General features: G+C 37.8%; 1 protein-coding gene across 4 annotated transcripts in view; it reads left to right on the top strand.

Annotated features, from left to right (window-relative positions):
- The window catches only part of LOC144643494 (hemicentin-1-like), a 48,060-nt gene that overhangs the window by 2,785 nt on the left and 27,964 nt on the right, over nt 1-17,311 (top strand). For 2 of the 4 annotated variants that reach the window (XM_078502762.1, XM_078502759.1), the window contains exons 2-7: nt 5,456-5,740; nt 6,208-6,282; nt 6,758-6,790; nt 7,095-7,382; nt 7,640-8,017; nt 8,971-9,030. In XM_078502762.1, the coding sequence (XP_078358888.1) occupies nt 5,456-5,740; nt 6,208-6,282; nt 6,758-6,790; nt 7,095-7,382; nt 7,640-8,017; nt 8,971-9,030 (1,119 nt within the window). The remainder of the gene's footprint in view (nt 1-5,455; nt 5,741-6,207; nt 6,283-6,757; nt 6,791-7,094; nt 7,383-7,639; nt 8,018-8,970; nt 9,031-17,311) is intronic. The other 2 variants (XM_078502760.1, XM_078502761.1) reach the window with 2 other exon arrangements.

Genomic DNA, 17,311 nt, shown 5'->3' with positions numbered 1-17,311 from the left:
GCGATCACACGAGATTCCCACCATTCTAGTCATATTAGTCAATCAGATAATAGCTACCGTTTCGTGGGAACAATTTATGATTTTGGACAGCAATAGGGGAAAAGCATGTCTTAAACAGGATTGCGCCGTACAGAACTGTAGGTATGTCGACCGACAATATGTCAGGAAAACCTTTTTTTGCCTTTCCATTTTTGATTAGATCCGATTTCAAAGATGTAATAGACCGTAGTAGTCGAACCACATGTGTGCCCTTTACTTTAGTTTCGATTTAGTTGACTAGCTAGCTTGGGCAAGTTAGAATTGTGCTGATTAAACTAGTTCAAAACAACTTCCTTGTATACTTAACGTATGACTTCCATGTGCTTTCTTCACGCTATATGAAGTATCGCTTTGGGTGTTTATTCGTGACCGCTTAGCCTGTTGTGTGATAATGACATGCGAGTGGTGATGATTTTGTTAATTCTTATAACCTCTTCTCCTGATTTAGTATTGATATTGTGAGGAGAAATTTGATTTTGGTCACTCTTGAGCCGGTCCTAATGTTTTTGTAACGCAAAAGCTACAACAGCGGCTGAAGAACGGGTAAATTACAGTCATTTTCTTCGTTTATTTCGGCCGGCCCGCGCTTAGACTCTGGCCTGCTTATTGGATGAAATCTACTGAATGAAACTGACTCTGCTAGGTTCTGCTAAATAGGAAACATTCGATCTTGTTTGACACGTGATTTCGCGCGAACGTACGCAATAAACAAGTAGTGTTTAACTCGCACAAAATCGTTATTAAATCTCACTTTTAAAGAGAGACTTTAACTTCTACACAGAGCTACGCTGTTTGATAACTGGTCATAACTTTAAAATGGTTGGGTATTTAATCGATTAACGATTCAAACGATTCAAACCTTTTGTTCAAACGACATGTGCTATGTGTACTTTGACATTCAATCCCGAACCGCCAACTAATTGCTTAGATTACAATCCCTCTTTAACCCCGATAAATTTTAATTGATTTTCAGTACAATCTTGTCGCAAAGGTTAGAATGTTATTTTAAGAACGTAAAACTTGTCTGTATTTTTCTTGATAACTGCTGGCTGCAGCTCAAATATATCCAAAATTGAAAAGCGTACAGCTAATTTAAAGAAAAAAAATGTGTCACATGTACGTGTATTCCTCTTTAGAGCTTCATTCATCCACTGAAAAGGCTGTTGTTGTCGTCTATAAAAGTTGTGTTATATTGTAGCGTGGAATTCACAGCAGGATATATGAACCTACATGTAGTGTCTCTTGACTCAGGTCAATCTTCGGGTCAAAAAAATACAAAACAATGTATGTTCTGCGCTTTAGATTGACATTTCTGCTCTTCAATCCTAAGAAAACTCATCAAATATAATTTCCCCCTCGACTCCAGACTGGCAGAGTATGGAACAGCACAACGCAAGATTTGAACGATCGGCTGAAATGTTCCGTGACGCCCAAACCAGGCAAATGGAACAAACAAACGCCACAGTTGACATTTTTAAAGATTTGGCATCAAAATAATTGTCTTTATCTAATCGTTTATCTTCTGTTATTAAATTGTTGTTATTCGTGCCACAAAGGTCACCCCTTTCAATACAAATGTTCTGCAAAAGTCACGTAGCAATCATAGTCTTTTTTAGGATGCTCGTTTTTTGTTCAACCTTTTTCAACGCAATTCTCCAACGAACTTTCAACATGCCAAATGCTCGTTCCACTACAGATCGTAGCGCATCGAACTTTAGGTTTTAAACTTTCTCTGCTCCTGAGTCAGGCGTCCTCTGTCCGGGTAGGGTTTAACTAGCCAGTTCGTTAGCGGATAGGCACTAAAAGGCGCCTTATTTCTCCTCCATTTTTATTGCCTGTTGGACCACTAAAAATTTGCTCGTTTGCTGCAAGTTCAGAAAAAAACGTCATCTCTTTTTAGCGTGCCTGTATTTTTACATAATAAGCCCTTTACAATAAATACTCCTAACCTACAGTTTGATAAACCAGCACGTTAGTTGCGACCTTTGTAAAGAAACATTATTTGTTCTTTGATATGAAATTCCGGCGGCCTCAGATCACAAAGCATATGTTGACATGGCGGGAAAATTCCGCGGCCTCACAAAGCAAATGTTGACATGGCGGGAAAATTCCGCGGCCTCAGAAAGCAAACACGCATGGAATGCACTTTTCCCCCTGTAGAATTATCTCGTGTCGTCATGACAACGTCATACGACACGAGACAAAAAGGCTTAATAGAAGAACTTAGCAGATGCTGTTCCCTATCTCCAAAAAACATCGGAAGCATCGTTTCTGTAACGTTACAATGTATGGACCTCTTGCTGTGACTAAATGTACTGCTTTAAACCCTATCGTGTGTAAATAAAGGTTTTGATGATGATGATGATGATGATTACAAAAAAAGTTGTACTTTCGTCGGGCTTCTTGAAATTCGGCCCAAATTCGGTTAACAATGGTTCTAACAAAAAGAAGCATTCAACAGCATATTCGGTTTTCAACGCTATTAAGAAGAAGTTTACATATCTCCCAAAAAATCAAACAATTATTTACTGTATGCTTTTAATAAACGCTACTTCGCGCAATCGTGTGACATTTGGTAATACACGCTATCTTATGACATAATAAAAATAAACAGAATCGTAGACCGCATGCGCTAACTCTGACATCCAAAATTTGGGTCCGAACCGCATACACAACACAGGATACTCAACACACACAGGACTACCAGAATAGCGTGCGAAACACATAGCGCAATTATTATTCATGTCAAGGGACATTCTCGTCCCCAGAGTCCATGATCCTTCTGGCGCAGTCCAGAAGAATCGTGGACTCTGGGACGAGAATGGTCAAGGCGGATAGCTCGCAAGGTCGCTACCCTGCGAGAGAACATTTTCCAATAACTGAGCGAATTCTCGCGCGCTAATTGGCTAATTTTTATTGTCAATAAGAGTACAGACGGATGAAACACGTAAAGCTGACGCAATCAGCAAAAGTTTTGTCAAACTTTTCAGCGCTGGATTCTTGATGAGGCAAAATTGTACCAAAAAATCCAGTAATCTTCAATGAGGAAATCAATGAAAATTTATGGGTTAAAACTGAAGATACCATTGCAGCCTTAGAGCGAAAATTTGAGGATGTTCATTGATGATTCAGACCTGAAAATTAGCGGTGAGCGGGAATTCGTGCTGTCGAGGTAATATACCATGCACGATTTATAAAAATGGGAATCCCGCATATAATTTGTGATCCCATCACACATCACATTCCTTCCGCCTGTATTTGATATCGTTTTTACTCGTGAATGCATAATGAACGAGTATAGTGGGGGAAGTTGAGCCATCCGTCCATCCTTCCATCCATCGTTGTTAACATTATGCAAATTAGGTATGCTCACGGGCGCTTAGCTTTCTAAATTTCGTTTCCCTCGGCTGTGAATAAAAATACAGCTTTACAAAGGTATCATTTCAAAGAAATACGTGTAGAAAATACTTCACCCCTGTAAATGAGAAACAATCGTTTCCCAAACGATGAAATATTGCCTTTTCGCATATAATAATCGCGAACATTCGGAAACGATGACCAGTGACTTTATGTATGTGTTATTGAAAGACTGGAAGGTTTGAGCACGGCACGATTTATTAAAGGATATAATCAGTAAAAGAGTATCGAAACTTTATACAAGACAGATATGTATATAATATCCGTGAAAAAAAAATAAGGAGGAAAAAAGAATTTTAGCCACAGGGTACGAGAGTCGATCCCAGGTCACCCGCTTTAGAACGCAGAGCTGTACCACTGAGCCATCGGTTTAATAAGCAATCAAAAAAAAATGAAAAAGTAATACTTATACCTAAGCGTCCTGTTATATGTTCACCCTCTTTAAATAAAGTTGATTATTATTATTAATCCCTATAATGAATATTTTCCATCGATACTATACTGTTAAAAGGAACGATTCAAATATATCTAACGCATTCACGAGTAGGTCATAGACCTCTTTGATTTAAAATAGAAAGAAGTAGTTACAGTACATGCGCATCCGCTCAAGAAGCTTAACCGTGTTTTAGCGGATTATTTTGTGAACAGTTTTCACTGGATTAAAGGTTAGTTGAGCAATTCGAATTTTTCCTTGTATTTCTGGCCTGTTTTTACTGAACTTTTAATTTACGAGCCTGTGATTCTCCGAATTACGGCGATGAAATTCTGATTCTGCGGCAATTCCATCTTCCATTGGCTCTAGCATTTCTTTCCTTCGTTTGAAAATCAGTTTTGGCTTTTTGTTATTGTAAAAAACAAATCGACGTCACTTTTTCCTCAGCGGCTTGTGGATCTAAAACACGTTGACAATGTCATGACGAAATTTATCATCAATAAGAGGACAGACAAGCTGACAGAATCTTTCAAAATGAGCACAGGAGTTCGTCAAGGCTGTTTGCAGTCTCCGATTATCTTCATCATGGTGGTCGATTGGATTATGAGAGAGGTGGAAGATCAGGGTAAGACAGGAATCCAATGGACACTAACAACTCAAAGAAAGCTAACATCAGCTGGAAAGCAGCAGAGAAGGCGGCAGCAAATAGAGTTCGGTGGCGAAGCATTGTTGACGCCCTTTGCTCCACCAGGAGCCTAAAGGAATAAGTCAGTCAGTAAGTCAAGAGGACAGACGCATAAAAAAACTCACGTAAATAGGAACAATGCCCCAGCCCTCAAAAGAATGACAACTACTACACAAGAGGACCAGTAGAATTACAAGCTTACAATAGCTGCTGGAGTACTGCTACACTACTGATGTCAAGGTCACCCATGTTTATATCATCCACTGTAGGCGATGACTTTAATGTGTAACTCATTTCGCACGTCACTGAAAAACTGCAGTCAAAAAGTTTTAAATGCTTTAAGGTATAGGTATACGTTCTTTTTACACAAACATCCGCACAAATATGTATTGTAGTTGTCAGAACATAAGCATTGGCTAAATGGGATAGTTAACACCGGACAAGCCATACGACGATTTTTTTCCCGCGGTAGTCGCTTGGTTCAACCTCGTTCTCAGGAGTTTTCTTCTTTCCAATTCGAATTCTTCCCGACTTGGAGGAGGAAGATGCAGAGATCCTCGAAACGCGATTATTAACACGTGTTAAAAATATATTGGGTCATATATTTTGCCGTGCATTGTTTTGCCCTGCAAGAAATGTTCTGGATACTTCTCAGTTTAAGCGGCGGTAACTGCTCTTCTTATTAAATCTGCTTCCTAGACTTTACATTAGCCTATCGTATATAATGCCAAGTCAACTTTGAAAACGTAATGTTTTCGTTGATATGGATCGGTTTCTCAATGACAACATAAGCACTGGTAACATCAGTAATAGATGTTTAGTGTCAGACAATAACAAAACCAAGTTGCTTTAAAAAGTTAAAGGACTGTAATTTTTTACAGACAAATATCCACCGCGATTTCAAGGTACTCCAAAACTTCAGTACAACGCTGAGGTAGGAGAGGACAAACGGTTACGATGTGTGGTGACAGGACAGCCACCGCCGACCATTACATGGAGCAAGGATGGCAAGCCTTTGCAGTTGTCAGAAAGAGTAAGGAATTTGAGCAGCAACAAAACCATAAAGATCAAGCAAGTCAGACTTGGTGACCAAGGAAACTACACCTGCATTGCTGAAAATGCTTTTGGGAAACTAAATTTGACTCTAACACTTATTGTGCGTCAAGGTAGGCATGATAACGCAGAAAGAAAACAAGACGGAAAAGAGACAAAGAGACCTTCTGAAACAGTAATTTCAAAAGAGCAAAATTAACTTTAAGCTTTCAATCTAGATTTAGTGTGAATATAATAAAACCAAGAATTAAGAAACTTTTCAAACAAACCTTTTGTAGCTCTAGTTCTTGTTTTTTGGTCAAACATTGAAATTTTGTTTTATTTGTTTTCGCTCTTTCGCGTGTCCTTCTCTTTTCTTACACTTACTGTAAACGTTTCATCCACCCATAACGTAAAAGCAAAGACGTTCAAGGTCTTTACTATCTGAAAATTTTAGTTTAACCTTAAAAAGAAAATTACAAGAAATTTGATCAGTGTGACTCATAAAACAGCAATGACAATAAGTGCAATGCTGACCACGTTTCTTGCAGCCACTTGGCATAATGTGATCAACATTGCTAACATTAATTTGTTTTAACAGGAATCTCAGCCAGTATTTCGACCTCTCAATTAACATCAACAACTCAAGTACCACCCACCCAGGTGCAAGCTCAAGGTACGTTGGCTAAACGTTTTTACTTCTACCCTTTACTTTTTCAAGTTACCAAAGTACAACTTTTGACAAATTAATTTAATTTTGTTACTTGCAACAAATTTGAAATATGGATGTCAGCATTGCAAAGTACTACTTAACAGCTTTCATTTGAGTAGTTACACATTTTCAAACAAATTTTAATCAAGACATCTTAACATTCGGTAAACCTTTCACTCATAGTAATTTGTATACTAGCGTTTCCTCATTTAAAGATGTTTTTCTCTTTTCATAAACTCCATCGTCTATTCATACTCTATCGTCAATGCTTTTCTCTAGGAAAAATCCTCGAGTCTAGAAGTGTGTTATATGTACTTGTATATAGCTGTCAGACGTTTGATATTTTCTAAAACAAGCAACTGCTTGCTGGGTGCAACATGCTAATTAACCGGTACCTTGTAAGATAAGTGCTACTTAATAGTGTTCTTTTTTTTTTCAGATGTCAAAACGAGTTATAGGACAACAGAATCAAGTGAATGTCCGTAATCTCTATAAAATGTCTAACTGAATAATGGGCAAGTCACTAGGTCATTCCAGGGTGGGGGACTTTAGACAGCGTAGCTTGGCGTTCTAGTCAGTCGGGGAGAGCGAGAAATCGCGCGCGCGAGCAAAGCGATCTAAATGTTCAAAAACAAACAAATAAAAAAAGATTTAGCAAACTTCATTGTTAGCCAAGATGTAGGTTCTGCATCAGAAAAGTGCATTCTGTGCACCACCTGCTAGATGTTTGCTTTAATGTACTAAGTGGTGATATATAATTTTCGTTCTTGGTTTAGGAGCACCGACCTTTTCTGATCCAAGTATGTTAAAAAGAGCATTTAGAGCATGGCCAGCATCACACTCGATCAGACTTAAGTGTTTAGCAACTGGAGCACCACCTCTCAAATACACATGGCTAAAAAACGGAGAGAAAATGCGCAAGCGACGAATGGACCCATATCTTAACACTTCAATTTGGTACCTTGCACTGAAAAATCTAGTGCCCGACGATTCAGGGAAATACACCTGCATAGTGTCCAATCCATATGGCAGTATAAATCACACTTACACACTTCAGGTTGTTGGTAAGTTCAAATACAAACAAATGAAGTAGAATTGCACTTTTACTGACACAAAATGGAAAAGTAAAACATCTAAATGTGCAGAAAAAAAGATTTAGCAAACTTCGCGGTAAGCCAAGATTTACACACCTTCTGATACATAATGGAAAAGAAAAACAACCTTAACTTAACCGATTTTCTGATTTTTTACACAAACATTTCTCTTCTTCAAGTTGTAAATAGTCTAATTAAAAAGTTCTATCTAATCATATTCTCAACAGCTAAACCACGATCAAGGCCGATCTTAGAAAAAGGCCTTCCAAAGAACACAACCGTACAGATTGGGGATAATGCAACAATGACATGCATTGTGCTTGTCAGTGGGACACTTCCAGATTTTAGATGGCTGAAATGGGAAAAATCTGTGACATCAATGCCGAAACTTGGTGACGATTTGGAGAATGGATTATATCGTCTTATAGACCCACACTATTACAAGTTTATCCAAGTTGAGGGTAATTACGGTGCTGAATTGAGAATAACTAATGTGACAGAGGAAGATTTTGGACTCTACACTTGCTTTGTGAGCAATCATATCGGCAATGATTACAACAGTGCTTTTCTCAGTGAATACGTGAAACCCACGGCTCCTGTTAGAGGTTAGTAGTCGCTTGATATCGCAACAAAGTCAATTTAGGGATGGACCATTAAAAATGTTATGGGGGGAGGGGCGGGGAATTCTCAAGCTGCACGATTTTGTTGGCTCTAATTTGCTGTGCAGCATTTTTAAAGGTACGATCTTTTCTCTTTACTGCATTACTCGCTGTTTTTCTTTTTTGCGCAATTTATGCTTACACGAATTTTGTTTTATTAATACCCCCAACACCCCTTCGCAAGCCCTTTCTAATTCTCCATCTCTTAAGTGAAAAATTATTTGTATAGATATTTTCTGAACCTTCTCCAGGTTGATTCGGACAATTATGGCGTCGCGTTGTAAATTACTCATGTGATACTGGCCTCTGCACTTGCTTTGGGAGTAATTTAATCATGTCAGCAAAACTCTCGACAGATCATTTATCGGCAGAAGTTGTTGTTAGGTGTCATTAGTTAAAATAGCTCCCAATGAACACAAATGGTTAGTGACAGACAAGAAACGTGGACTTAGCATCTGCTTTGTTACGAGTAACCAAGTTGGCTAAGGTTACAAGACCCGTTTTACAACGGCGTATACCTTACTGAAGCGAATAAGAGATGAGATAAGATGAAAAATGCAGCCAATCAGAACGCTGGAAGGTTGTGGCATATTCAGCAGTGTCCCACACATCGGTATTTGTCCGTTGTTTTTTGCGAAAGATAAGTACGGAAAATTGGGATATAGTCGAAGTTTACGACATTCTTCAGCAAAATTGGGAATTGTTTTGAAAATGATCGAAAACGTTCGAAGAACATTAAAAACTGCTATTTTAATGTTATTCTGGGAGGCAAAGAAAGGAGAGGTTGAGAGGAGAGCTACAGTAACAACCATGTTTGAGTAAGTAACTTAGCCAATCAGAGTGCGTACTTGAACGCGTTTGTAATTTAAAAAATGCCAACATGTGAAATATCTTTACAGTGACAACACCAACAGTTGGAAAGATCACTGAAGAGAACACACGAAATGCTTCAATTGAAGGTGAGTGGTCAAACTCCATGATTTCTCGCAAAATTGGTACTTCGAACAGTGGACACTCTATGTAAAGTACCTGTGCCACTGATTTTGTATGAATGGTAGATGCAGCTAGGAAAATAGGAATGAGTATCTATTACCTTGCCCTTAGTTAACAAGTTTATTTCAAAATTCTCAAAATTGAAAATAATATTGCACAAGTTGGCAAGACGGCTTTATTTCACGATTTAGTCATGAAACGTGCGAAGATGACTCCTTCCGTAGATTGTCGATGGTAAATTCGCCAAATTATAATCAGGATAAGCATAGCTGTCAGCGCGATGAACAGTTTGCATGTAGAAAAAACTGGAATCCGATGTCTGAAATAAAAATACATAAATAAAGATAAAGTTATGGAAAATCAATAGCAGATTCAGCCTTAGTTTTTCTGCACACGTCCCAGCGCATTTTATTGCAGTCCTCAAATTTGCTCGAAGTTTCAGCATTTGTAATATAATGAAACATTTCTGCTTACCTTCTCGCTGGCTTTCAGTTTATGTCTTTTAAGACCTAAAACTTAAAAGTCTGTCCTTCTTTTTCTTTTAATTTTCTTGTTATTGTCATTTTTTTTTTTATTTTTGGCCAGGATTTCAAGGAAGGAAAGAGCCTCAGCCAAAAGCTGCTCGTATTCATGTGATGCTTTTTGTGGCCATACCGTTATGTGGAGTTCTTATTATAACAGCGACACTCGTGTGGTATTTCTGGCAGAAACGAAAAATCATGGAGAGAGCACCACCAGAGCCTTTAATGATGGACACGATTGAACGATCAGGACCCGAAAGAAAACCACGTAACGAATATGTCTTTCTCCCCCAGTTCTGAGTGGTCCGCCGAGCTATCTTGCTTTAGGCTGTCTCGCGTTTTTCATATAGTCACGAGCAACAATGAAACTATTTTAGTTAAAACTATGTAGGAAGGGTTAGAGTAACTATACACAACAAGAGATAATTTAGGTGCTACTTATTTGCAACTACTGTCGTTCATAATTGCGGTTTTACCTAGATTGGTTCGGTAAATCGAGTGAAGAATAACATAATTCGGATACGGTCGAAACAACGTCGAAAACGATATCTTCGGAAGTGTTCAAAAATTGATCGGAAATCATCAGCAGAAAGTACAGGGCACTTCACTAACACTGGAAGTGACATGGAATATATAGTAAGGCAATTCTTATCGTGGCATATATCGCGAATATCGCACTCGTTACTTCTCGTTACTATCAGTTATATATATATCGAATATTTTTAATGTCTATAATGTGCTGTTTGTAAAGCCAGGCCAAGCGTGGCATTTACCCAATGGTGTTTTTTCACCATGTGAATTATACCTTATTTCTAACTTTTTTTAAGACTGTTGAATTTCGACTCATTCTATCCTAAGTCCTCCGAAGTAATTCTTAGTGTGCTGTTATTAAGTGGTTAAGCGTGTCATTTATCCAATGATGTTTTTTAACCGTGTGAATGACACTTCTTTTTCCCGCACCAGTACAACTACTGGTGCGGATATACTTGTGAACCCTTTGTGAAAATACTTGTGAATGTAAAAAAACTGAAGTGATTAAAAAAAAAAAAAAAACATTAAAAAACCTAGTACTGTCGGAATTCGTTTTAGTTGTGATCATTTTATCGTCAAGTGTGGTTTACTTTCCAGTTCAGTTGTAACAACCATAGTTTTGTTGCTAAATGAATTTATTATGCGAATTTGCTAAATGAAGCAAACTATAATTTTTTTTAAAAATTCAAGAGACCTGATTTTTGGCTACACGGCTCAGTTTGAAGACGGGAAGTTGAAGAAACACACGTGATTGGACTTTATGCAAGCCCTTTCTGTTTCTCCCAACAGGCATGTGGTTCATGTCGCCAATTGAAGTGCGTGATCTATCGATCCTCTGCATGTAATTCGCTTGGTGATTTAATGGCGCGGCCCTGATAGTCTGTATGTAAAGTTTGGAAGATTTAAGATAGCATAAGCAAAAGAGTTTAACATGGCGGAAGAAAGTAAGCACTTTGTAAGATTACGTCATATAGCCAAAGCTCTCGTAAGCGACCACCTCGGGAATTTCAAAATTTGGTCGTAACTGAAGCTGGCGTTTACGAGAATGAACCTTTGTAAGTGACTTAGGCTGAAACAATAGAGGCTGGACGCTTAGTTGAGCGTTTACCAATTTTTCTTTGAATTCAAATTATTTCGAGACCTTTCTCAACGAACATTACAAGTTAATGTTGTTTTACGTTAAATGTGATCAAGAACTGAGTGTATTTTGAATGGTCCCTTACGAGAGCTTAATTCAAAGAAGAAAGACCACTTGGTTATTCCCAAAGAGAAACCGCTAGCTCTAGTTCGTGCATATGACGGCATCATATAAGTATCTGAAAATCGAGATAAAATTATGTATAGATGTATGTTTATGTTTAACTTCTCATAAAATGGCAATACACAAAAAAAGATTACAGATAACACAAGAACTAAGCAAATGATCAACAACGAGAAATCAAGTCACTTTTACATAAAAACATCTTTAACCGAGTTGAAAAAATACAGCTATGGAAAACCTCACTGTGTTGAAACAGGAATTATTAGTGCATTTATTTACTAAAAGGGAGAGTTTCATGATATCGTCGTGTTTAGTTTCCCGATCTCGTGGACATGTAATAATTGCTTGATGCAATATAAACATCCGAGGTTGGATTGGATGACAACAAAGTACACTTTACTGTCTTTATATTATTTATTATTTGTACATGATCATCCATTGAGCTTTAGACCCAATTTCCATTCCCGCACATTTTCAATAATATCTCTGTGACGACAAAATGCCGACCGGAGGCAATGTCTTTCGCAAGAGGTTTTTACTCAGTCGGTTTTATTCACAACGAAACTTTGTCATTTAACAAGTAATCAGGCATTATTTTTACGATTTAGAGCTATAGCGAACGTTTGATTCGATTTGATAAAGACGATAAACTAAGTGACTTCTGCAATTTACACCAAGGAACTAAAATTTTCACTTTTCACCTAATTTTTCGACGTTTTTGCTTCCGATATGTGTTCTTACATCAACTCGTTTTAGTGTTAGTACTATTTGTTTTATAGCGTACGTGTTCGGCGTCTTTGCATGCAATTTGTTGTGAATTCATCTACAACTTAATTATAGCCGGAGGAAAGGGAAGTACACTGATAAAACTGTCGTTTGTTCGCCCCTCCAATCACACGTGGATTACAGCACGCATCACCATATCATGCCAATATTTCACACAAGATAAAAACGTTGTATTTGAATTGTCTTTTCGACAGGTTGAAGTGGTACTTTAGAATCAAAAACCGACTTAAAAGTTCCTCCCTTGAGTGGGATGAAAGCACCGACTTTGTAGGCGGCGCAAGAGATATCAGAAATGCAAAGTAGTTGCAATTAATTGCTCAGCAAATTATGTATTTCAATTTATCTCTAGCTCGGAAACACCCTCGTCGCATTTCAGTCAAAACTATCAAACTTAAAGCTTGCACTTAAAGTCCTTTACCACTCAATTTTTCACCAATGACTTCGTTTCGGAAATTGTTGAAAATCTTAAAACATAAATGCGTGCCGAAATTGTAAAAGATTCATAACCGGCCCTGAAGAGCAATTACATTATTGATATCCAAAACAACTAGTGACGAATTAATACAAATGAATGACAACAAAGTGGAAATTTCCATTGCTGATGAATAAGATGACAAACGTAAAGAAGACAGTTCATTTGGAACACCTGCCTATTGCCCTCAGGTATATAGATAGTACAGATAACGCTATTGTGTGCCTGTCAAACCGCTTACCGAATCAATCCTTGTCAGCGAAACCCGCTAATTTCTTGCCAATCTACCTGTCGACATTTAAAAAAAGAAACGATATTTGTGTTAAAAAAATTTAGTAAAAGGCAATAATAAGCAGGGAAGAGGAGAAACCATTGTGAAATCGTGGAAAACATTTTGGACAACCTAACATGCGGTTTACAGGCTTTGAAGAAAACTGCAGTTAACTCTAAGGTAAGGTACCTTAGTATAGTCAGTATAAATCACCTTAATATATTATGCGAGAGAGTATTCACGAAATTCACTTTTTCATTTGGCAAATATTCACATATTTCGAAATAATTTATTAACAATTTTCTTTTGGCACTCGATATTGCTGAAATGAATGGAAAATAATACAAGGTCCTTTGGGCGATTGGATTTTGCTGTTCAAAATAAACATATTTTTGCCTAGCGGTAGTTAATATTGACTTGCTTAAGGTGGCCCGCGGGTATTTATGTATTTTTAAGGGCGTTTTTAAACGGGAAATCGTGAAGCGATTTGAAAGTAACACCTCTCTTCGAAAACAACAGTATAATTTCATTCGAAATGCGGGGTTTACAAAGCGACTAGAACTTTTTAAAGGCAAAATAAAGATGTCGCTCGTTCAGGAAATCTACGGAGTGGATTTTCCTGTAAGTTGTTGTGAGTAAACTTTAACTGTTTGGCAGCGTTTTGGGGTAATTACAAAAAAATTCACGGTGACATTTTAAAAATAATCGCATTTTATTAAAAACGGTCAAAAACGAAGGCTTCCGAAAATCGCTCATAACTTAAACAAATCGCGTTTCTCAAAAAAAATCTCAAAAATCTAAGCAATCGCTTCACGTTTTCCCGTTTTAAAACGCGCTTAAAAAAGGGAACTGTCAGCCTCACAAATACCCGCGGGCCACCTTAAAAGGATTCACTTGACTGTGGATACTGCATGTAAAAAGCTATTCCTGCTGCCATCCGTTCTGTCTAGTAGGTAATGAAAGTTTGAATTTGAGTTGTACGGCAAATAATATCCCTCGTCTACTGCTAGCTCGGCTGAGAATCACTAAGGAACAAATCGTTCTCTATCCGAAAAAGAATTTAGGAACAAACACCACTAGGCGCTCTTCAGTATAGTTCTTATTGTAATCTATTTTCAGGGTAACCGTCTTTCTCGCCAGGGGCAAAACATTTTGAACTTTTTTTATTTTCAGATCTCTATTAACTGGGAAATGTTATCAGTATTATGGGTATATGTGATCAAGTAGTGTATTACATGTTGACTAAAACGAAACAGAATCAACGAGCTTTAAACTCAAAGTAAACGAGCAGTTGTTATTCCCAAAAGTGGTTTTATTTACAGTTGAGCCGAACGGGCTTACAAACAGCTAGCATAAAATACACCAATTCCTAACGTTAATTCAAAGACCACTAAAGAACCAAAGAGTACCGCCGCAATGCGTAACTGACAAAATATAATTCCCTTTCTCACAGATTTGGAAACCGTAAAGTAACTCAAGTCTCTTTTGTGACAATTCCAAAATCCCCAAATCACTCAAATTTAATTCTTAATTAAAAATTAACCGATTTTTACTATGTAAAAATTGAAAAAATAAACTAGAGGAAAGTTTGCGGGCGGGCCATTACTGAGTTTTCTTCGTTAATTAATTGATCTTCAATAAACGTGTACGTTCATTAAAACTTTTGTGAAGATTCATTCTGGAGGAAAGTGGGAGAGAACTAAATTTAAATCAAGCATCAATTAATTTATTGAAGTTTTCTTTCTTTGTCTTATTTTAAAAGAAGATATAAATTAGAAAGATAAAGAGACGTGGATTGAATGTAATCAGCTGATATCATGAGAAATACCGCCTCGGCCAACCAAAATATTGTACCGACGATGAAGAGTGCTGCATATGTAAATGACAAGATATAATTATACTGCTTTTCTCTAACAGATTTGGCAACCGGCATGTAATCGCAGTATAAAGTAAATCGAATCTCTTTTGTGACTATTCCAATATTCATAAGAAATACCGCCTCGGCCAACCGAAATATTGTACCGACGATGAAAAGAGTGCTGCATACGTAAATGACAAGATATAACTCCCTTTCTCTCACAGATTTAGGCAACCGGCATGTAATTGCAGTATAAAGGAACTAAAGTACCTTTTGTAACCATTCCAAAATTCACGAGAAAGAACGCCGCGGCCAACCAAAATATTGTATCAACGAGAGAAAAGATAAGTTGTTGGATCAGCTTTGATGATGTCTTGACAGTTTTCAGGTAATTCGCACGATAAGTTTTATTTGAAAAAAAAAATCTTGATGGCTATATTACTGAACAAATAATTCAAAGTTCGCACCTTCTTTTTAACTATATTTGGTGCAAAAATCCTTCTCAGGCGTTTTTCTCTTTGATGAGTTGGTTCTCGTGGATGAGTTTGACGTAAACCTCAAAGGTGTAGTGTGATATCACGTGATTTTTGAACATAGGAGCATAGTTTTCTCCAAAATGGTGCAACGATACAGTGCTTAACGTTACACCTTCTTAGATTATTACCGGCAGCCGACAAGCCATATTTTACCAGCCTTAGGCGACTAAATTACAACTACCATCTTAAACAAAATTTGCCCAGAACTACTCCTCGACTTCGCGGATAGGAACATTTTGAATACTTCTATTTTTTCCTATCGGGGAATTTTAAAACGTATCTAGCTTTATTCATAATTTATCAGTTTTAGAGAGGAAGAATTCTGTCGTTTTACATTCTTATAGATAGTGCATGGCCAGTCAATAAGTCAGGTCAGTTCAGTCCCAAGCCGAAATATTAATTATTGTTCTTAATGTTCGTTCTGAGAATATGGGGACCGGGGAATATTAACATGATTTTTCTCAGTCCATTTGGAGGATGGTGTCGTACTTGAAGGGTTTTCGATAGTTGTCATCCAATCAAAAAGTAACACAAACACTCGAGAACATTGTGACCGTTGTCAGGTCATCATGGCGCTTTTAGAACACGTCATGTTGCTTAGCAACGAAAATCGCGGGCTCAGTCAATCCGCCATCACCTAGTACTCGCTTCCCTGACAGTAGTTGATATTGTCGATATTCTTTGTTGTCGTCGTTACAATCTCTTTGACGATGGTTTGATATGTAACGATAAATCTGGTGCTGATCACTCTTGGGAAGAATAAAAGGCTTAAAACTGGTAATCTAAACTCTTTTAGTGTTAACATGTCATGCTATCCCTATAGGATTTTCTTAAAATCGAATCCAACGCCATGATAAGAAATTTATAAATGCAGAAAACCAGCAGAGGTCATAGTGTAGCATCATCGAAAATATTTTCGCCAAAAAAAGTGCACTCCACAGCACAGAATCGAGCCCGGAACCTTCGGCATTCTAACATCTCTTCTGCACTACTACTTCATCAGGTTGAACCGGAAAAAAACCTCCACTTTTAATGATATAAGATGCCTTCTTTAACTGTCACATCGTTTATAGCTGACCCTTCCCCTAACCTATGTGTGAATCTAACTCAGGTCTTATAATTGCCTTATTTAGGCCTAGAACAGAAATGGCGTCGACCGTTTACCAAAGAAAATTAGCGGCAGTCTCGAAAAACATTTTCTTCCACCGCCCCCCCTCCCCATAACTTTTACAGTTGAAGAAGTTGGGTAATTTATCTTTGGAGAGGAAAACAGAGAATCGCTTTTTTAAACGCCTCAAAATGTCATAGAAACACACGATATACACAGAAGAGGGCAGGTAAGTCGATTTTATTAGATCTTTCCCCCCATTTTGAATTATTTTTTACGATCGTTATATTCCCAGACAATGCAAACTTTAATAATAACGTTATTTTGCAATATTATATGTTGACGACTCCTTTAGGAGCTTGGGCTACCTGTGGCTAAATTAAACTGGGATGTTGTGAGGATGAGTGGAGAGGAGAGGGGAGGGGAAAAGTTTGTCAAATGTATACGGAACGGGCCATTTTCGTTCCCAGAGACCACGATCCTTCTGGTTTGCACAGACCAGAATTATCGTGGACTCTGGGGACGAGAATGGGAACGAGCCAGGGAATGTGGTTGCCCATTAGAGCATGCGCAACCAGATGTCATTTTAAAAACAGATGCGTAACAGGTACCGTAATAATTCGATTTAGCGCCCGGGGCGGGAGGGAGGGCGCTTATTCGAGACAGGGCGCTTATTCGGGACAGGGCGCTTATTTAATTTTTCGAGAAACAACCAAATATTCAAAACAAAACTTTAAGAAGTATTAAGATAACTAACAATGACAGAAACTGTAACAGTAGCAAATTGTTGAAAGCTACTTTTAAAAGAACTGTTCATTTTAGCAGCAAATATATACACGGTACGGTAAATGTTCATGCGTTTATCTATTCGACGTCGATGACTTCAGTAGGGGCAGTTATCCA

The sequence above is a fragment of the Oculina patagonica genome, chromosome 2, assembly GCF_052425735.1.
Source record: "Oculina patagonica isolate OP01 chromosome 2, crgOcupat, whole genome shotgun sequence".
Lineage (NCBI taxonomy): Eukaryota > Metazoa > Cnidaria > Anthozoa > Scleractinia > Oculinidae > Oculina > Oculina patagonica.
Note: the sequence above shows the minus strand (reverse complement) of the source record. Positions and strands in the feature narration are given on the sequence as shown.